Source organism: Engystomops pustulosus, chromosome 8, assembly GCF_040894005.1.
Source record: "Engystomops pustulosus chromosome 8, aEngPut4.maternal, whole genome shotgun sequence".
NCBI classification, from domain to species: Eukaryota; Metazoa; Chordata; class Amphibia; order Anura; family Leptodactylidae; genus Engystomops; species Engystomops pustulosus.
Genome location: NC_092418.1, coordinates 75,287,802 through 75,311,663, shown reverse-complemented (window position 1 = coordinate 75,311,663; position 23,862 = coordinate 75,287,802). Strand labels below are relative to the sequence as shown.

Below are 23,862 nucleotides of genomic sequence, written 5' to 3'. Positions count from 1 at the left end.
AGTTTTTTTATGTATCACTGAACTTAATAAACTTTTGCTGAACTTTTTTACCTTTTACCAGTGCGGACAACTACAGTACATATCTACATATCTACCTTGGACCCAGACCAAGTGCCTTTCCTCCGGCTCTTGTTTTGTGGGTGAGCATCAGCACTCTTTTTTTTCTATTTTCCATATATATATTTTTTTCTGCAATCCATTTCTGTATACGTGAGGATGCTAAAAATAGGCATGGCCTATAATGAAGTAATAGAGAAGTCATATTATATGGGATCTTTGAGGCACACATTCATGCATTTGTCAGCTTTACTCGCTGGATGTTTTTTATTTTCAGACGTGTTTCTTTATTGACCAGTTAAAATGAATTATGTGCACAATTGTAGGGAAATAATTACAGTGAAGCAAAACAGCAGCTACATTTTACCCACACAAACAATAAAAATTAGTTTCAAATAAATCTGTTGCGTCTCGCAGCTCATTAATGACTCCAGCCACTTGCCAGTGTGTGTCTAAATTAGAATTTAAGCTCTCTGGGGAAATAAGATTGCCAGGAATAAGATATAAGCTGAGCTTAGACGCTGCTTGTTTTAATGTGCATGACTTCTTCCTCATGTAGCAGACAATGTAATTTAACAATGAACTTGTAATATTTTGTCATAAGCATCCGCTGTACATAATTCTATATTATTTTTTGCCTAATCTTGGGTCTTTGTAATGCTTGAAGAAGCTGTTTATCTACTATTGTGTTTATAACAAAGCAATTATTTTTATGTTTAGTGTCCTAGACAAAGCGTTCCCAGCGTCCCTGAACACCACTGACTCCCGGATATATGTTGGAAGCAGAAGACGACAGAAAGGTTTCTTTTCTGTAAGTTTTAACCTTTTACTAGGGATACTTAACAAGCTTGTCAATCCTAGAAATAAGCGCTAGTTACAAATGCCTAAATCTTCTGAACGGTGGCACCACAGATTTGGCGTCATATAAAGAGGAATATTTTTTGATATTTTGCAACGTTTAAGCAAAAAAGGGGTCCACTGCAAACAGCTATATCTTCTGAACCATGACATAGAGTTCTGGTGTAATTTTAAAAATAACACATAGAAGATATATTCATATCTCACCATAATTGTGTTCCTAGATGTCACAAAAGTGAAGTTATTTACTATTAAAGTTACAGTATGAAGTGTCATTTTCATGTACAGATCCTAATTCTGACTACAAATTATATATCCACATCTGTGGCACCTAGAAACACAATTTATTTTTAGGTGCAACAGTCCAGAAGTTAATGCTGTTTGAAATCTGTACCCCTCCATCTTGTCAGCTGAAGGAGAAAGAGAAAAAAGCTGACAAATACAATGGGGCATATTTACGAAGAAGACTGCACCATGTATAATGCTGGGGGCGATTAATTCATTAAGAACATGGACTCATGAATCTGCCACTTCCCTGCACTGTCCCGACAGAGTTCACTAACTTTTTTGTGGTGCACCTTTAACATGCGACAGGCTTGCGACAGACTTTGCATGTTAAATACAGCGCTCGGTCCGACTGAGCGCCAGAACGCACCCTAATTTGTGTAGCTTGATGACTAGTGCAGCCGTGCCACAAAACGGTCATGTACAACATAACAGTGGCACTTAAATACCTGTCCACTTCTTAAATACCTGTCCAAGCATTTATAACCTAAAAGAACGTGCAACGTATGTCAGAAAACCATCGCAAAGCCTTTACTAAATGCGCTACAAACAGCTACAGTACACGGACAAGAGAGGCTCGTTAAAGAAAGATATAAAACTAAATATGAGAAATTGGGCCCAAAGATTCTAAAGGCAATAGAGTCACAAGAAATTCAGAATGGAATTTAGGGATTGGAGAGTTATTATGATGTTCCCAAAGATGAAGATATGAATTATTGGAATAAATATCATTTTTTGGGGATTTTTGTTCATGGAAAAAGAGAAGACATCCCCTGAAACTTAACCTGAACTACACTTTATTTAACTATATGTTAAATTTTGGCAGAGGCTACTGGGGCATGGAATGACCTCTCCGGGTATGGGACCAAAGGTGATGTCCCTCCTACCTTCTAAGTCTTACTCATAGATCCTGGCATTGTGACTGTGGTAATCTTATATTTTTTATCCATGGCCTCCTTCCTTCTAAAATCCACTTTTATGAGTATGCTAATGAGCCAGAAGGGCTCTGGTATGTGTTACCAGAGTCTCTCAGTGCTTTAGCTTCATAGGCTGTTGCACTGTATTCCACTTCCCTCTTTGTCTGATGTAATCTCACTAAAGCAGAGGAAGTTTATGAATATAAATACATCGGGTAATTCTTTATGACCTAAAATGGTTAAGGTTTATTTTGATTTTGTATCAGATGGTTTGACATTTTATGCCTACATACAGTACCAGAACCAAGCTTCTTGGCCCTGGCCTTCAATTTGCGGCTAGATCATGGCCCTCATAGAGGTGTATGGCGCCTGATCATGGTGTGATGAGCAAACAGTGTATCACCGCTCTGTGACCGAACCAGATTTGCGACGTGGCCACATGGCTTTCCATGGAAAAGGGAGGGGTGAGGAGTGCTAACCCCCTTCTTCTCCGACCGGTGGTGTGCTGCTACACCTGTGTTCTGGCACCAAACCATTTTAGAAAACATCAAAATTGTAAACAGGGCATGGAAAGTAAGAAACATATTGAGCCCCAAGAGCAACTTGTCAGTAAAATAAAGTTAAAATAAATAAGTTTATTAACAAAATTGTTAACTTTTTTTATCTTATCTTTATTTATGCCCACACATTTTCTGTATAGTAGTTGGATCATGGATTCAGCAATCTATAATCCCATTGGCCTAAAAAATTCACTATAATTTATCCTTTAAACCAATTTGAAAAACAAATGTCAAACTCCAATCAATCCTCTGATTCACGTATGACCACGGAGGAGATGTGAAAAATTTAATAAGACGTGTACCTCTAAAAAATTTTGGAGTGTCATACACCAGTGTACGGGAGATCAAAACTTGACACACAGTCCTAGTCCCCTGCACATGAACTGGATCAGCCCATGGAAAAGGACCCTTGTGCGGGTCAGATCCCACGGTACAAGCACAGTGCAGTGGACAAGAGTCCCTTTATCATAGTGAAACATGATGCAAGGAGTCCCATCTGGCTGACTAAACCACAAAGCCGAAATTATACAATACCACTGTTTGGTTGGCACTCCTTGCATCATATTTCACTATAATGCAAGGACTCCCGTCCACAACACTGTGCTCAGTCTGTTTCTGCAGACCAAGCACAGCTGGCCTTAATATAATTTCCCCAATATATGTTCCATAGCCTCCTGCACATAATAGAAAGGTAAGTGGGTGTAATTGTGGAGAATTCACTGATGAATGTCTATGATGTAATAGTTGTAATGTCTTCTAATACCCTGCAGTTATTAGTTATTTGCTGATACCTTAAATCAGAAATGGATGTATACATTTTTGTACAGCCGGTATTTGAGCTCTCAGCAAGATATCTGAGATTATTTTAGTGTGGCAGCCACATTTTTTGATTTACATTTGCAGTTTTAATTTATCCCTAGTTCCAACAAAGTTAAGAATTTCCAGCTGAGAAATAATTCAATTCAATCTGAATTCTTTAGGGAATGAAAATGTAATTCTGAAACATCTTAATATCATAAAATGGGGCCAGAGTTTGAATCAGATCCCGGCTTTCATGTCTAAAACAAGCAGCGCTATAGAAATTTCAGCAGACACATTTTATGTTCCTATTTGAACTTTTCTTTTTTTTTTGGATAATTTATTGAAAGTTGTATCTAATTCCCAGTAACTAGGTAAAGTTTCATCCTTGATAATGTTTTTTTTTTATATATATTTTAGGGCTTATTGAGGCAACTTGTTCTTCTGCCAGGATCTGATGCAACATCCTCTATCTGCCCTAACACCAGGCCCAGGCTCGCAGAGCTGTCCGTACCTGAGGTGCTGAAAGCGATACCTCTTGAGACCGAAGGAAGTGAAATCCAGCTGACGTACCCCTATGGTTAGTGGACATGTAACTATTGTATTGTGGCAATAATCCAATATTCTTTGATCTTTTGCTATTTGCATACAATTATCAACATGGCTTCTGGCTACTACAATATTAAAACTATAAGCAGGTATTTAGGTTATAGGATTAAGTGAATTACATTAGAGTGTTTGCTCCTCCAAATTGGAAATTAAAATAATGAAGGCTCTAGTATTTACCCTGCCCATAAATCTCTGGATGAGAAATCTATGTACATTTTTACATCATGGAATACATGCTGAATATCTTACACCTGGAGATAATCATTTCACAAAGATCTATTTGCAAATAATCATCAAAGTAATATTTGTATTAGCATTTATTTATATATGCAAACACTGACAGCACGATAAATGCTCAGAGATGCCTGACTAGTAGTGATGAGTGGACCTGCAACTGCTGTGCCCAATATCTGGATGTTTCAACATTTCCTGTGTCAAATTCAAATTTAAAGGGGTGTCCGGTCACAACAAGTAATCCCCTAGCAACTGGATAGTGGATAACCTACTGATTGATGGGACCCCACAGGATCAAGAGAACATACATTAGTTGTGTCCCAAATGATGGGAGTACTGCACTCAGCTGTGTTATAGAGATGAATGGATCAGCAGCACCCTCTGTCTGTGGGGTGCCTACACTGGGACACCCACTGACCACCAAAATATTCCATAGCTTATCCATTATACACTTGAAAATTGATAATCTTTATAAGATAGCTGACATCTTGTACTCTGGTAGGTTGATTAGATTGTGAGCCCCATTGAGGACAGGGACTAATTTGGCATGCTTTGTGCAGCGCTGCATAATCTGTGTGCGCTATATAAATAAAGAATTATTATTATTATTACTCCAAATGAAAGGAGCAGCAGGTTGAGCATGCAGGTTGCTCCTGCTCCATTCACTGATGGAAGTAGTCAAGTACTTAGCAGGGACACCCACTGATCAGCAAGATAGGAGATAACTGGTGGGGACCAGACAACCTCTTTAAGTAATTTATTGTCCTTGTTGAAACAAAACCCTACTTTTGTAGACAAGTTGAAGGCCGATCTGAAAATAAAAGCGTTGGCTGCTACAGTATATGTAAGCTACAGAGGGCAGAGGTAAGTATAAATGAGTCTAGAACTTGCCTACATAGGGTCCAACTATAGAGACATATAGGTCTGTACCTGAGTTGTATATGCAGAGATTATGTAGTGATATAAGGGATTTACAGCAATGTGAATTTTGTTTTTGATGTTCTGTTTCATTTGCTAATTGCATGTTTAATGTATTTCTCATATAACTTATGATTCATGTATAAATTGAGATTTATTATAGAAATAGTGGAAATGTTGGGCTTTCGGGTATATCCACAGAGACATAACTACTGCTGAGTTTTATCTGTACAAGTATGTGTCCAAATTATGCAGCAGCAAAGTGCACCTTGTGGACCCTGTGATGCTTAAAATTTCATTCACTATGCTTATATAGTAAAGTCTTATATACAATGTGGGCATGTAGAAGGAAGATAAATGACTTAGTAAAATTGGATAGGCATTATTATTAGTGTTGTTTGCAGGGAATAAGTTGACAGTGTTGACCATACAAAGCAAAGGAAAGTGTATGATACTGGCCTATGGAGAACTGTGTAACTGTGTTTAGTTAGTAGCAGCAGGACTATGAAAATTGCATATATATTCCTGATAATCCAGGATACTGGCTGGACTGGGAGTACTGGGAATTCATTTAGAACAGATGAGAGCAACTGTGGAGTTCAATGCCACAATATTACATTGCATGTGATTCCCACAGTGCCCCAAGTCCAGTTACATTGCTGCAATACAATTATTTCACTTACACAGATCCCCAGGGCTCCTACTTATCACTACCCTGTCTGCAGCTTTGTATGGTCATAATTGGTGACTGGCTCCCTATAGTTGGGTTATTTTCATAGAGACTTATAGTTTTTAAATTGGTCTTTTTAGAAGCTGATATGAAGGTGACATTGGGTCCAAAGCCCCCATGCTCCAACAGTGAAATATCCCAATTCTGGATGGATACATCTCTCAAGGGTTTATTCCTCTGCAATGGAATTGAGTGGATACCAGTATTGGAAAGTAGGAACGCAATTAAGTTTGTATATTTAGATTATACGTATTTTAGTTGTCATGTGTAATTATTACATGTAAACCATTGTGATAAATTCTACTAAATCTAGGGCTTAAAGGGGTTTTCCCTCAAACCAGATTAGGCCCTAATCGAAATTGACAACCGCCGCGCTTGGTGCCGCCTCGCCAGCGCGCCTGTTTTTGACAAACGATTCCTCAGTTTTCTTCTTTGCTCCTATTTTTTGTCGAACAATCCTTCAGTTTTTTTCTTTGCACCTGTTTCATCAGATTTACCCCTTTCAGAATATGAAATGACGTTTCTGTAACCAAATATCAAAATCAAGCATGGATAAAAAGGCACAATTACTCATGGATCCAGGCACCGTGAATATGCTAATCTTTATTATCTTTATATTTGTTATCCATGCCCCCCTTTCTTCTACATCCAGCATTTCAAATTATAATAATGAGCCTGAAGGGCTCTGTGAGAGTTACCAAAGACCCATGGTGCTGCAGATTCATAGGCTGTTAAAATGAGCAGAACAGGTCTTACCCTCCTCCTGCCCTCTCCCTCCTCCCTCTGTCTGTGTAGTTTAGCAGCAGCAGGAAGTGCAAGTGGGGAGGAGACCTGCTTCGCTCATTATAACAACCTGTGAAGCTAGAGCATTGAGGGGCTCTGGAACAACCCCCCATTTTTTGAATGATAAAAGTTGATTTTAGAAGAACAACAAATATGTAAAGATAAACACATTCATGGTGACCCAAATGTAAAATCAGACTGAAAAACACCACTAAAGTCAACAGACCACCAAAAATGAATACATTCCCCCCCCCCCCCATTGTCTATGCTGATAAGTCCTTGGCCCCATAGCACAATAATACAGATTTTTGCTAATTCTACTTCCTAATATGATTTAGTGATTTCACTCTGGACCTTCACTTATGTTTGTTGTTAAGGATTTTCTGAAACATCTATAAATAAACCCATAAATATTCGGATTGTTGGCGGCTGCCTTCTCTCAATTGTTTGGGATGGTCATTGTTCCCTTCTGCAGCAGTGATAGGGGGAAATGGGTATAACATTCACCGCAAGCTGGATGTAATTCATGTAATCTTAATGGAAATCACATTATGTTCTGCAGCTTACTTGTTATGGCAGAATGATGGAATTAAAGCGTTTCTTTAAAATTAGCTGAACCATTGAAGTTAATCAGACTTTTTTACATTCAGAGGTTAATAATATTTTTTATATTATGGATAGGGCATAAAAAGATTACTGCTTTAATCTATGGAGACTGTGATACGTACTGTAGTTTGCTGGGTACAAATGGAGTATTCAAGGAAAACTCATATTTTAGTGAATTATACAATACAGACGTCCCCCACCACACATACATATGTATAGTAAGGATTAACATAGCAGAGAAGTTCTTTACAGGGATTGACGACCACACAAGGGAATTTTGGTGAAGCTGACTGCATCCAGTTTTATATTTAGGCTGCCATATACAGGCGGTCCCCTACTTAAGAACACCCAACTTACAGACGACTTCTAGTTACAAACAGACCTCTGGATGTCGGTAATTGACTGTACTTTAGCCTTAGGCTACAATAAACAGCTATACCAGTTATCACAGGTGTCTGTAATTAAGCTTTATTGTTATTCCTGCTTCTTATGACAATCCAACATTTTTAATATCAAATTGTCACAGAGACCAAAAAAATTTTGTCTGGGACTACAATTATAAAATATACAGTTCCGACTTACATACAAATTCAAGTTAAGAACAAACCTACAGAACCTATCCTGTATGTAAAAAAACAAACAAACAAAAAAAAACAAAACAAAGGGGTTCACACTTCTTGTAGAATGGAAAATAAAATGGTGCCAGAATTCCAGAAGGATTGGCTATTACATATCATAATACAGTACATGAAATACACACTGTCACTGGCTTTTATGTCACTGAACTAGGAGCATCCTCAGGGTATGAAATATCCTCTGCAACTCACTGAACCGCAAGCCTAATGTGATCCTAAAGTTGAGTTGTAATCTTTAATATGACACCAAAAGCATGGCTAGGTACTATAGAACCGAAGATAAAGGGGTATGAAGTCACTCCCTCCTCCAGCCACTAAAAGTGACTAATCTCAGGCAAAACATTACTCATCTGTGCTTATTGACACATGAATTTGGTGGAGATATTTTATAGATAAATGGATGAGATTTCACAAAATTGAAAAGGACATTTCATATCCTGCCTGATGGCGGGGCTTGTACTTTAATGGGGTAAAACCTGATGGAAGGCTCCCTTTATGATAAAATATACGTACCAAAACTGTGCATATTATATAGTTGTCTTCATGTCTATTCTGACCATCCTGAACTTACAATTTACAAGACGCATTATAGGAAAAACAATGAGTTTCAATGAGCCAGACAGAACTAGTTAAAATATTGCTGTAGTTGAAGGAATGCGGCAATTTCTAATATGTTCCACAATTTAATGAAAGGTCACAATAAACCACCTCCTGCGTGTGCATTGTATCTGCAGTAATGTGCTGTGTGTTTAACTCTTTCCAGGGAAGGAGAAGCTCGACTATGTGGAGGAGTACCAGAACCTCGCCACTGCTTCAGAATCCATGGGGTTAGAGATCTTCCTTATTCCAAATGTGGGTTACTTTGCTGTCATGGCTAACAAGAACAATCAGCCCGGATCGGCCCTGTACAGGTGGACCAATGGAAAGTTTGTCATTCATCAGTATTTCTCCACCTACCAAGCACAAGCCTGGAAGTACTTCACCATAGAAAAAAGGGTGAGCATATTATGTAACCATGCGCCCAACCATTTACCTGGGTTATAACCTATAATGGAGAAATATACGGTTACTATTTGGCACATCAATATTACATTATAACAAAAGGTAGCTTGCATCATATTAGGTAATAAGCCACATCTATATGACATGAAATACTTTGTATAATGGAGTTAAGATTCAAAACTATTGTCTGACACAGATGAATGAATAAAGGAAATTTAGCACATTGAGCAGCGAAACAAAACCTACAAACATCTCAGAGGAAACAATCCATCAGATACCATACATATATTATGCATATGCCAAGAACTAAAGAATTGGCCTCTAAAATGAGCAGAAAGGCATGAATAGAAAGACAGGTCTACTGGAACTTTTACATAAAACTATATTTCCATCTATTTGGCTCATCGTACTTTATTACAAACGCTATGTACAATCTGCTCAGCTCCTCCTGCTCTATAACATGTTTCCTACAGATAGGACTCTATGTACAATCTTCTTAGCTCCCCCCTGCTCTGCTCTATAACATGTTGCCTACAGATAGGAAAGTATACACAATCTGCTCAGCTCCCCCTGCTCTATAATATGTTGCCTAGGTATAGGACACTATACATAATATGCTTAGCTCCTCCTGCTCTATAATTTGCTGCCAAAGGATACGACACTGTTTACATTCTGCCCAGCTCCTTCTGTTCTATAAAATTCTGCCTGGAGGTAGGACATTATGTATAATCTGCTCAGCTCCACCTGCTCCATAATATTTTGCCTACAGATAGGACACTAAACACAATCTGCTTAGCTCCTTCTGCTCTATAATACGCTTCCAACCAATAGGACATTCTGTACAATCTGTTCTGCTCCTCCTGCTCTGTAACATGCTGTCGGCAGATAGAACACCATGAAGAATCTGCTCAGTTTCTTCTCTTCTTTAAAATTTAGAACATTGGGGGTCATTTACTAAGGGCCCGAATCGCGTTTTTAGGGCGGTTTACACGAATATTTCCGCTTTGCACTGATTTTCCCTGGATTAACCCAGGTTTTAGGCACACGGGATCGGATTATGGCGCATCGGCGCCGGTGTGCACGCGGCGGAAATCCGGGGGGCGTGGCTGAACGAAAACCCGACAAATTCAGAGAAACCGGTGCATTTAAAAAAAAAAATGTCGCTGGACACGCGCTAACCTGCACCCAGCAACGGATGCGGACCTCGGCGTACTTCAGCGCAGCAGCGGCACCTGGTGGACGTCGGAGGAACTGCCTTAGTGAATCACCGGAAGACCCGAATCCACCGCAGAGAACGCGCCGCTGGATCGCGAATGGACCGGGTAAGTAAATTTGCCCCATTATGTACAACCTGCTCAGCTCTTCCTGCTCTATAACATGCTTCCTGCAGATAAGACACTGGGGAAACTGCGTGTTGCCTGTGTAGTGTGCAGGTGGCGTCAGATTCATGATTTGTGGCACCCATTCTTCATGAATCTGGCACCCCCTGCACTGCCTCGACAGAGTGCACTAATGTTTTTGGTGCACCTTTAACATGGGGCGTGCGACACACTTCTGTCGGACTTTGCATGATAAATGTGATAAATCTGCTCAGCTCCTTCTGCTCCTTCAAATTCTGCCTGCAGGTAGGACATTATGTACAATCTGCTCAGCTCCTCGTGCTCTATAACATCATGCCTGAAGATATTATACTATGTACAATCTGCTCAGCTCCACGTGCTCTATAACATCATGCCTGAAGATACTATACTATGTACAATCTGCTCAGCTCCACGTGCTCTATAACATTATGCCTGAAGATACTATACTATGTACAATCTGCTCAGCTCCTCGTGCTCTATAACATCATGCCTGAAGATACTATACTATGTACTATCTGCTCAGCTCCTCGTGCTCTATAACATCATGCCTGAAGATACTATACTATGTACAATCTGCTCAGCTCCACGTGCTCTATAACATCATGCCTGAAGATATTATACTATGTACAATCTGCTCAGCTCCTCGTGCTCTATAACATCATGCCTGAAGATACTATACTATGTACAATCTGCTCAGCTCCACGTGCTCTATAACATCATGCCTGAATATACTATACTATGTACAATCTGCTCAGCTCCTCGTGCTCTATAACATCATGCCTGAAGATACTATACTATGTACTATCTGCTCAGCTCCTCGTGCTCTATAACATCATGCCTGAAGATACTATACTATGTACTATCTGCTCAGCTCCTCGTGCTCTATAACATCATGCCTGAAGATATTATACTATGTATAATCTGCTCAGCTCCTCGTGCTCAATAACATCATGCCTGAAGATACTATACTATGTACAATCTGCTCAGCTCCTCGTGCTCTATAACATCATGCCTGAAGATATTATACTATGTACAATCTGCTCAGCTCCTCGTGCTCTATAACATCATGCCTGAAGATACTATACTATGTACAATCTGCTCAGCTCCTCGTGCTCTATAACATCATGCCTGAAGATACTATACTATGTACAATCTGCTCAGCTCCTCGTGCTCTATAACATCATGCCTGAAGATATTATACTATGTACAATCTGCTCAGCTCCTCGTGCTCTATAACATCATGCCTGAAGATACTATACTATGTACAATCTGCTCAGCTCCTCGTGCTCTATAACATCATGCCTGAAGATACTATGCTATGTACAATCTGCTCAGCTCCTCCTGCTTATAGCCCCCTTATACTCAGGTCTAGGGGGTGGTATGACCGGCACTCTGCATTTGCCATTCTTACTGCCCTCATTCAATGTGCCATAACATTACAGTCCATAGGAAAGTGACTAATGAGTATATCACATTCAGTATTCACCGTGAACCTGCCTTTAAACCCCAGCATTCTAATTAATGGATTGGGAGACTGCTGTACCGCATGTCCCTGCGAATATCCTTAATCTGCATACAGAATATAAATATTACCTTCTCTGGTATCTTTCATCTTTAATATTATCAACTTTTCTCTTAAATCTGTGAATAATAATGACCAAACTTTAACAGTTTTGAAGGTGAGTTTAAAGACATTCCAAAGGTACAGTAAGAAAACAGGAACCCGTACGGAATTAGACGCCTTTGTATCCCTAGGACGTCCGCTCCGTGCATCGCATTATCCTGGGCAAATATCTGGCTTTTAAATTATAAAAGAATTTACTCCCAGTTGGTTTAGACAAGATTCTGTCCCAGATAGAACCAATATGTAATGGGGATGTTGGCGTTTGTTAAAGACTGTACGTTACAGCATTTGCAGATGTGGCTTTGTCATGTTCGCCTTATCTTAGCGAAGGAACATGTTTTGATAGAGCGAGGTGCAGAGCAGATTTGCACTGTACAGTTTGTTTTATGTTGTTTGAACATAAAGCAAGAGAAATGATGAAAAGATTTTGGTGCGATTATGAAACACCCCAGGAGGTATGAAGTACAGGCAAGGACATGCTGTGAATAAATTACCATGTTATATATAAACAGCTGTGTCAGGGGCTTATGTTCTACCAGCTGGGAAGTCACCGTCTTCTTCATGGCGGCAGGGAAAACGAGAGAGAATCTAGTGGATTAACATAGGTGCCTTGGATAGTGTCGGAATAAGCAAGGACTTTACAACAAAGTCTGTGACAGTGAAAACCAGGCAGAATGGTATATATAACGCTGTAACAACATGCAGCTCCATGGGATTATTATGCATGGATATGGTTTACAGGCAGCATCAGAAATAACTCTCAAAAACCTAGTTCTGTGAAGAAAAATCAGCCCCTGAGAATCAAGATTTTGCACAACTCCAAATAAAGCTACATTAGATCAAGCACTTCACAGAATTTCAATATGCCACTTGAAGAGTTCTTTTCTGCAGGCAGCTGCTTATAGAGCAGGTGGGAGCTGAACAGATTGTAAATAGTGTCCTTACTGAAGAAAGAATGTTATAGAGCAGGAGAAGGGTAAAAGATTTGAAAAAGTGTCCTGTCCGCAGACTGCATGTTATGGAGCAGGAGGAACTGGACAGGTCATTCAAATGGTCTTTTCTATAGACAGAATGTTATAGAGCAAGAGGAGGGGAACAGATTACAAATAATATCTTATCTGTAGGCAGCATGTTATATAGCAGTGGTGGCGAACCTATGGCACGGGTGCCAGAGGCGGCACTCAGAGCCCTTTCTGTGGGCACTTGGGCCATCGCCTCAGCACAACAGACAGGATTCAAAGAATCTTATTGCAGTTGCAAGCCACTTAAAAGATGCTGCTTTCAGACATATTTTGATACTTGCTTCTCTACTTAAACTGTAGGAAGAGGGAGAATGAGTAGACAGGGCCAAATTATCTTTGGAGGACCTCCTGTTGGCCCCATTGTCCCTCTGTACACTGATAATGAGTGTAAAGAGGGACACTGGAAAGAAGCTAAAATGATGCAAATTTTCCATCTTTCTCCTGTGTTGCTGTCCTCAGGAGGCCAATGTGATTGAGAGTTGAAGAACAGGGAGCAATAAGTTACTGCTTTAATTTTTAGTTGGCACCTCGCGATAAATAAGGACGGTTTGGGTTGCAGTTTGGGCACTCGGTCGCTAAAAGGTTCGCCATCACTGTTATATAGCATGAGTTAGTGATGGGAATTATGGCTCTTCTTAGTGAGCTGGCTCATTAGGCTCCACTCACGAAGCCGACTCTTCTGGCTCATAAACGGCTCTCTATTAAACATGTAATAGGGAGCTGCAGGCCGGTCAGTCACCCCACACCACTCCACTTTTTTTTACCCCGATTGTTAAAAGGGGTTAAGTGAGCCATCTCAGAGCCGAACGACACATCATTAGCAATAGGTGCTGGACAGATCATTAAAAGTTTCCAAAGTGTTGGCAGGCAGCATGGCATAGAGCAGGAGGAGCTTTGCAGATTGATAATTAGTGACCTATCTTCAGGCAGCATGTTATAGAACTGGGGGGACCTAAGCATGTACGACTAAGGACCATGTACGGTCCGAAACGCGTAAGATTATGTGACTTATGAGTATTATGTTTTTAACCCTTTTTCAATAAAGTGCGGATTTTATACTTTCACTTTTTGCCTGAATGCTGGATTCCTTTTTGGATTTCTCTTTAGTACATAGTTACCTATTTGCAGGCAGCATGTAATCGAGCCGAAGGAGCAGAGCGGATGGTACATAGTGTCCTATTTGCACATAACATGTACTATAGCAAGAGCAGCAGAGCAGAAGGTACATACGTCATTATCTGCAAGTAGCATGTAATAGAGCAGGGGGAGCAGAACAGATTGATGCATAGTGTCATATCAGCAGGCAGTATGATATAGAACAGGAGGTGCTTTACAGATTATACAAGGTATCCTATGTGCAGGCAATAAGTTATAAAAGGGGGGAGCTGAACAGATTGTAAACAGTGTCCTACCAGATGTATAAATTACATTCACATTTTGCGAGTATTGGTGTACAGTAAGACAACCAAGATGTGTTGTAAAAAGTAGACTGACAGCCAGTGTCCATTGACAGAGAGATAATTACAGACAGACTTCAAAGGGCAAAACTGCTAAAATTATGCATAAAATGACAATAAAATAGTATTATTTGTATACACACTAGACTCATGACTGAGTTGAGATGTGTTGAAAGGTTGAGTAAGCTTTAGACCTACATGATAGAGTTTAATAACATATTCTTCCTGGTTTATGTATATTCTTCAAAGACCCCTATGAAAGATCAGATAATTAGCCAATTGTTTCCTTTACCTTTAGGTTTTGCTGAAGGCAAAGTCCTCACCATAGTAAAGATCATGTACTAATATGCCTGGTCAATGTCACTGAGGAATCACAGGGCTATACTGTCTGCTCTATTTTGCCCAATACTGCATAATAATGCTTCAACTTACACTGATTTGCCACCCTTGTGGGGGGCAACCCCAATGTCACCAATGATACCCACTTCCTTTCTTCTATATACTAAATGATCCTACACAACAAATCCAGTCCTGACCCAATGGGTTAATTAATTGCATTAATAATTACATGCAAGGTAAACATTCTATTTTTATTCATCTGAACAAGACTCAGGCATCACATTGTTTATCTTGGTGTTAAACATATTGAACACTTTAATGGCCCTAAGGAAATGTCTATATTATCAAACACATTGGAAAAATGCCATATCTGATATAATTAGTCTTTCTGCAGGGTCAGACAACAGCGTATGGATTTTTTCCTGGAAATAAAATATTGCTATTGGAATAAACAAGCAGCCAGTAACTGCATTAGCCTGTTACTGGGCCCATAACATTTCAGGGCAATGATAATCTATGTGCATTATTAAGACATATGGACATCATAAAGAGGTTCTGCTCTATAAGTGATAATGGAAAAGTGCCAAGTGCTTCTCACTCAGATGGCAGACTTTGGAGTTATTTAGACTATTATTTCACCTATATAGTGTGGAATGATAGTAATACACAATAATATGGTATTATTCAGAGCTACATTATAAACACAGGTATACAGAGTACAACGATCCATTCTGTATAAAGCAAGGCCTGATATAGCTCCTTCAGTGGATGGATAAAAACACATCAAAATACAAATACAAAGACAAATAATTCTTTTTTTTTAAATTGAAAAGTTGTAAGACAGAAAAAACTTGTATCATAAAGTTAATGGGACCAATGTACAAAGGGCTACCGTTAATAACCGACCCCTTTTTCTCTGAAGTGCCGATTTTTTTCAAAGTAGCCGGGAGTAATAAAGTTGCATTTCAATAAGGCTACATTCACACACATGTATGGGGGACGTATATACGGCCGACGTATATACGCCCAATATACGTCCCCCATACACTTCTATGGACTCACAGCCTTGTACGGGAGCGGTACATTGCAGCACACGTGCGGCACCGTACCGCTCCGTAGCCCGGGAAAAGATAGGACATGTCCTATCTTTTCCCGTGATACGGCGCCGTGCGCGGTATCTTCCTGCTCCTCTCCGCAGCGCCGATGTATGCCCGCCGTACTACGGTACGGCGGGCATACATCGTGTGAATGTAGCCTTACTTAAAGTGGTGTTCCCATTTTAGAAAATGAATGTTATTGTTTGAATAATAAAAACTTGTACAATTTTACAATATACCTGTATCAATTCCTCACAGTTTTCTAGATATCTGCTTGTTTTCATTCTATAGAAAGCTTTATTGTTTCAGTGAACAGAAATCTGACCATGGTCACACAGGTGCACGGCTCGTTATATCACACAGCTCTGATTACTCTCTGTGATGCTAACGAGCCGTGCACCTGTGTGACCACGGTAAGATTTCTGTCCACTGGAAATATATATAGTATAACATATAAGCTTTCGATAGAATAACAGCAAGCAGAGATTTTTCATAATACAAACAATAACATTAATTTGCCAAAATGGGAACACCCGTTTAAGCATCAGTTTCAGCTTGATCAGCACTATTGCTCTGTATCTCTGGTAGGGTGCAGTAACATGTACCACTTTGACTCTGTTTAGAAACGGATTAAAAGTAAACAGGGGCCTGCCACGGGCCGTTTGCATGCGTTTTCCATGGAAATGCGTATGATCGGTAACCAGCACCTGGTGTCTTGTATTGTTTAAATGCATGACACCAGGTGCTGGTTACAGAGCACAAGCCTTCCCATAGAAACTAATATGCGATCGAGTTGCGGGACGCCCCAGTATGCTATGATTTCATTTCTAAATGGAGTCAAAGCGGTACATGTGACCGCACCCTTACAACCTGCTGGTGATTCTCTGTGGCTATGTTAGGTGTCATGTTGGTCTTATGATGTCAAAATGTGAATAGCATGATGAGGAGGACTGTTTAAATAACAATTCTACATTTATTGGGTGATTTATGGATCAAACACCATTTATGCAAAATGCAGTGAAACATTGAACAGTTTGACATTTCACACACCAGCCAAATATCCCTAACATTGCTTGAGTAGTTTATATATCTTTTGGGTCATGTTTTCTTGACTATAATACTGTAATATATAATATATAATATATAATGACTATAATACTGTAATATATAATGGTCTGTTATTTTTAATGTAAAAAATAAGCACCATAAGAGAGATGAATAAGAGATCAATTGTTTTCCAGCATTCACATGGTCCTTGGGGACTATTGTAAATTGCATTTAAGATCTAGTTATTATTTCAGCAAACACTAACAGGTAGCCTACTGCATTATAATAAAACCCAGGGATATGCAGATTTAATGAAACCTTTCAGGCTGACCTCTGCGCTGTGTCACCATGCACTCTGCTCGTGAGAATGAGCCTTTAAGGATGCATAGAAGTAGTTCTGGATGATAGATTGAAACATTACCTTTTGTTGTGGTATTGCATCTGACATTTCCAACACGTGTTCTGCTGTTTTTTTGGCTTATGATGAATGGTTTCCAGCAGGAGTGTTTTATGTGGTTCTTCTCTTCCCACCTCTTCCTGTCAGGTTGTTGTGACTGTTGTTTCACTCATGTGTAGAATCGTGTCTTAAAGGAATCTTACATATTAAAATAAATGAATAATATTTATCCAAAACACAAAATTGTTAGCATCTTGCTGTAACAGGATAAAATACACTTTTAATTTTTGTTAAAAAAAAAGAGAATAAAACAAGGGAAATAAATAGAACTAGACAATGGATAGTAAGGGAAGGCTGATAACCTGATTCTCAGCATATTTTCCTTAGCTTGGTTCCAGCACTAGACATTCCTCTTAAGAGCAAATACTAGGCTTTGTAGCGTTAACTACATACGGCTTTGTACACACAGGTCTTCGAAAGTAAAGCTCGCTGAACCCTAGGTAAACACAACTCAAACTTCACTAACACGTGCACAAGAGTTATGGCATATGATTAATGTAATGAGCGTTGTTTCAGTGCTATTTAGTTGGTTGTGGCAGATCTTAAAAGATATCAAAACTAGGTCTAGTATTATGTGAATAAACCCTTAAGAACACCTAAATAACTGACGACCCCTAGTTACAAACGGACCTCTCTGCCAGCTGTGACGCAGGTGAAGCTCTCCAGATGCTGGTAATTTGCTGAACCCAGGTTGCAATGGTTAAGACAATGGTTTTGAAAGGTGCCCACAATTAAGCTTTATTGTTTATCCTTTTCCCTTGAAATCCAATTCCAAAAATCCAATAGGGACAAAGACTTACTGTGTCTGGATTTACACTTACAAAACATACCAGTTCCAAGTTACACACAAATGCAATTTAAAGGGGTTGTCCACTTTCAGCAAATAATTGATATGCTTTGTGTGAGGAAAAGTTATACATTTTTTCAAAATACTTTCTGTATCAATTCTTCAAAGTTTCCTATATCTCTGCATGGTGTCCTGCTCTAGAAAGCTTCTATGTTTACTTCCAATGGATAGAAATCTGTCCATGGTCATGTGCCGTCACACAGGTGCACAGACCGTCATTATAACAGAGCGTTGTCAGAGCCGTGTGATAATAATGGCTCCTGCACCTGCATGTCCATCACATGACTATGGACAGATTTTTTTATCCACTGGAAGTAAACATAAAAGCTTTCTATGGCAGGACAGCAAGCAGAGATATCGGAACCATAAGGAATTGATACAAAAAGTATATTGGAAAATTATACACATTTTCCTCCACAAACCATATCAATTACTGTATTTGCTGAAAGCGGACATCCCCTTTAGGTACAAACCCGTGGACTACTTGTATGCTAATGAGCCTAAACGACTTAAGTACAGCAGCCAATGACTTATTTCCAAGTCCTTAACACGGTTTTCTTTTTGTCTTGTGTTAACCTTGCATTGCTTTGTCCTGCTAATGATCTATAATAACTTTGCCTTATGAAATAACTCATTCTCTTAAGTATCTCTCTAAATCTTGAAACCTATTAGCATCTGTACAATGCACGATTAAACAAACCCTGATCGTGACCTACAGACCGGCCTTCAAGAAGCGAGATTTCAATATTTCTCCAATTAGCAGGATTTCATTAAGCTACATATCACTGGAGTCATACTAAGGTGATGATAACAGATAGGCAGTAGCTTCGGCTTGAATTTGCTTGGCTATTTGAAAAGGAAAGACTGACAGATTATTCTGTATAATAATTCAATTCTCAGACCAAATACCTTTCTTTGCCTTCTTTTTATTAAGATATTCTTAGCATTGGCTAACTTTGAGAAGAATGATGACGGGGAGGAGCTGTCAGTCATTTACAAATGGAACACAAAGAAAATGAAATTTCTTCAGTATCAGACAATACCCACATTCAGCGCTCGCGACTGGGAGGCCTTCCACATAGATGGAGAGACTTTCTTGGCTGTTGCCAATCATAGGGAAGGTAATAGGAGAATAAAATTTTCTTTGTGGAAATGTAATAAAACTGAATTAAAGGGGATTTTTCACATAAAAATAAATGCCCTATCCATAAGACAGTGAGTGAGGTCTGATTGCTCGATGTATGCCAACTGGGACCCCTAGTGACCATAAGGACTTGACACTGGCATTGAGCCTGCATTACAGCTTTCATGCCCAATGGATCTCCTTAACTAGAGCATGTAGTATTACATAGAAAATCCTTATGCCTTACGGTGTCCAACAAACAGTAAAGGCCTCATGCCAACCTACATACAAGACTGATTTTTAATACACCCGTGAGCATGACCTTTCAGACATAGCTTCAACTCCCTTTATGTGTGCAATCAAAATGCTCTAAAAGTGTGTTGTCTCTAAAATACTATACTATACCTGTATATCAGTACATGTATGCAAATAATATACAAAAACTACAAGTAACAATCTATTCTGTTGATCTTTCCATTACAACAGGCAACAACCACAATATCAACAGTGTTATATACAAGTGGAACTCAAGCAACGGGCTATTTGAGATGAATCAGACCATCCCTACCTCAGGTGCTTATGACTGGGAATTCTTCAGTATTGGACCCTACTCATTTTTGGTTGTAGCAAACACATTTAATGGCACATCTACCAACATCCAATCTCATATCTACATCTGGCTAGGAGGAACCTTTAGACTTTTCCAGTCGGTAATGGTAAGTTTTTGGCGAATATTAAAGAACAGTAATAACAACAATATGTAAAGTACTTTTTTGCATGATATATCAAAAACATGCTATAACCCACCTGGTATCTCCGGCTGCTCTGATGGTCCCTATCAGATCTATGGTTCTAACCTCCCATATATCCATGTTATTGCTGCAGCTGGTCACTAGACACAGGAGACTTGTGTCATATACCACTGAGGCCATAGACATAGTATAGTATCTGTGTGTTTGGTATATTCATTGCTGGAATATATTTATGTGTCTTTTACATTCATTGCAGGTACATAATTATATTTGTGGTATTTACAGTTTTAGATAGATATTTATATGTGCAGTATTTTCACTGGAGGGACATCATTTGCCATTTGTGTTGCAATATGTTTGTTGCTTTTATCACACTTTTTATTATCCTCATTTTCTTTCCAAAATATTACAACACCATACTCCAGCCTCCTCCATCTCCTGGCAGAAAGCCTGGATAAAAGCAAATGCAAGTTGTGAGATGACAGCACAGGGGAAATCAATACATTCTATTCATTCAAGATATTTAAATTTGAGGGGTCTCTTCAGGCAACATAGTTGCAACAACTAGCAAAAAGAAAGGAAATGTGAGGGGCACACTACGTCAGCTATAGTCCAAGGTACACCACACAATAGTTCATGGGAGACATAGTAAGAGGTTTATATATTATAGTAGAAAATATGGAGGTGCTCTAACTCAATAGTTCGTAGAATAAATGTTGCAAATTCATGTAGAAGAAGATTCTGCAGAGCACAAAACGGGCCGTCACCTTTAGTGGTTCCTGCTTTACACTTTCCTCCTGCAGCCAACGTGTTTTTATGATGATGAGATAAAGAACAAATTTTACAAATGGTGAGTTCCAACTCTTTTTCTTCTTCTACATGATAGTTGCAACAACTGTCCAAAATTTTTCAATGCCAACACCAGAAATGTAACTTGTCTGTGCAGGGGTTGTAAAACTTTAAACTTTACCTGAATGTGGGTGTTCCTAGTAGAGTGTCAAGGGACTGTCAAGCTTTTAAAAAAAACAAATGTATGCTTACCACCTCTGTCCCTCCTGTTGTTCAGTGCCACCTTTCAGCGCTGTTTGTTTACAGAGGCAGGCACTGTAGTCCGACTACTTCTGCACACCTGATACTGCATTGGACAGGTAGGTGTGCCTGTCTCTGTAAACAAACAGCTGCACGCCACTGACGGTTGGTGGCGCTGGACAACAGGAGTGACGTATAAGGCAAGCTGTAAACTGAATATCCCCTTTAAAGGTCTGCACAGAAAACCAGGTAAAGTGGATTCCTGGTTACTCCACTAGAAATTCATAACAACAAGGAGATATCACTTAAAATATAACTTTTAATCGATCAAGATAAAGATGACCGATCATCATCATATATACATACAACATGAATTATTCGAATAACCTAAGACTATAAGCTTGGCTATCAGCTAAGGACAAATATGAACTTAGTGTAACACAATAGCAGACAAGATAGGATAATGTAACCTCATACCTTTTAATGTCTGTTCGTGATGACCCGGGAGATCTTCTCAGAGGTTATCAGGTGAAATGTTGATATAAACAGGTAGAAAGATAGCTAAATAGGACAAGGAGACATGGGGGTATAGAGATAGATATGCCAAATGGCTCAATAGGGTATATAGTATAATTAAATGGTAAGTATTAATAGACCCTATGATATGGAATGTGCTCTATTATTTTCTAAATTCCTCAACTCAGAGTGGTTATCCTAAATAATTACCCCCCAACTGGAACCTGTCCCTAAATGGGTGCACTGTCCTTTTTCATCTAAATCCCCCAATACAAGAGTTAGTGAAAAATGGAACATAGGGGCTCATTTACTAAAGGTCGCAGATCGCACTTTTGTTGGACTGTTCGCCGTTTTCGGGGATTGCATGGCTTTCACAGGTATTTGACATTTTGAAACTCAAGATCGTTTTTTGGCGCAGCTGCGCTGGCTTCCATGCTTCACAAATTGGGGGATGTGCCGTCGGACGATACGACTGATTCGGACTGAGCACGGGATTTAACTTTCAAATTGTGTCGCAAGACAATGCACTTACATGTATCACGAAAAAGATGGTGAACTCTGTCGGACCTGAGCAGGGAAGCGACAAATGCACGATAATGGGCATACAATCTTAGTGAATCGCGGCACAGTGCATTATTGTCGGACAGAACTCCGTCAGGCGGGTAAGTTAATGTGCCCTACAGTGCCCAAAAAATAGATTTAGTAAGGTGCTTAGGCCAAAAGGTGCATGCATCCCAACATGGCATATTTTGCCTGTAAAAACAGGCTCATCAGGGGAAATATTTTTCAGAAATGTCTATGTTAAAAGTGTTCTAGTTGCCCATGGAAATCAATCAGAGGTCAGCTTTAATTTTATAAACATATGTGGGAAAATAAAAGCTGAGCTCTGATTGGTTGCCATGAGCAACTACAACACTTCTGCTCCGATTTTTTGTTGAAGATTGGACTTCATAACAAGTAAGTGAGTAGCAGCATTCAGTTGTAAATTTTTACTTTTGTCAAATGGAGAGCTCTGAGAAAAAAATATTCCAGGAGAGTAATATTAAAAATGATTATTTTGGGTCTAAATTTAGGCAACGTGGCATTTCTAACTGCGTATTAGAAGGGCACTTTTACAACTAATGCATCCCATTAAATCACTTCTGTTATATGTTTACAGTGTTGAAAGACGGAGTTAAAAGCTAGTATGTTCACATCAGAGACGTGAATCTATTTAAAGGTGAACTTACCCCAGTGTTCACTGTAGAAGCCTTTCAAAATAAGATGTAAATGGGAAGTAAATGTCAGTATTCAGAGAGAGGTCAGGGATGTCATGTTCTCTCCTATGAACTGTTGTCATGCCGGCTATTAGTAGTTGCTTTGGTAATTGTGTATTGGCTTTGAATGGGGTAGCATGTGGGTCAGATAGAACAGGGAACAAAAATGTACTTCTATCTTCTTTCCACACCATCAAATGAAACTTTTTATGTTTTTAGAGAAAAGGTTTTTTGTCGGTTTTAAAAGCTTTTTTTTATTACTTGTACAAGAAGAGAAACTGCAAGAAAATGGCCAAATCATGTCAACAAATGCATCTATGATTCTGTCTATTCTGGGATATGGCATTTGTGTATTGCCATCAAATGCACTCAGATTTTATACTCTAGTGCTTTTACTAGCTAAATAGTCGCTACTGGAGTCAAAAGGAGGAACTATTAAGCTGTTTACAAAATAATTAGCTTTTTGTAAAGCAGAGTGGGATCATTCCTATCCCTGTTAGGCAGGTGGCATCATAGAGAATAAAGGCTTGGATGTTTTTTTTTTTTTAATTTTTTAAAATTCTAACTGCTATTAATTTTATATAATAATGATAATTAAGACTATCATGGAACTAATACAGGTGGTCCATTACTTAAGAACACACGACTTACAGATGACCCCAAGTTACAAGGGGCGCTCTAGATATTGGTAATTTACTGTACTTTAGCCCCAGGCTACAATAAATAGCTGTAACAATTATTAAATGTGTCTGTAATTAAGTTTTTTTGTTAATTCTGGTTCTTAGCACAATCCAAAATTTTTAAAATTAAATAGTCATAGAGACCCCAAAAATTTTGGCTGAGGTTACAATTATAAAATATAAAGTTCTGACTTACATACAAATTAAACTTATTTTGTATGTAACCCAGGGACTGCCTGTACCTATCCAGGGAAGAAACAGCC

General features: G+C 39.1%; 1 protein-coding gene across 1 annotated transcript in view; it reads left to right on the top strand.

Moving 5' to 3' along the window:
* Positions 1-23,862, top strand: part of TSPEAR (thrombospondin type laminin G domain and EAR repeats) — a 76,288-nt gene that overhangs the window by 31,658 nt on the left and 20,768 nt on the right. The window contains exons 4-9 of the mRNA XM_072121275.1: positions 778-868; positions 3,896-4,055; positions 6,047-6,178; positions 8,754-8,986; positions 19,178-19,364; positions 19,853-20,082. Of these exons, the coding sequence (XP_071977376.1) occupies positions 778-868; positions 3,896-4,055; positions 6,047-6,178; positions 8,754-8,986; positions 19,178-19,364; positions 19,853-20,082 (1,033 nt within the window). The remainder of the gene's footprint in view (positions 1-777; positions 869-3,895; positions 4,056-6,046; positions 6,179-8,753; positions 8,987-19,177; positions 19,365-19,852; positions 20,083-23,862) is intronic.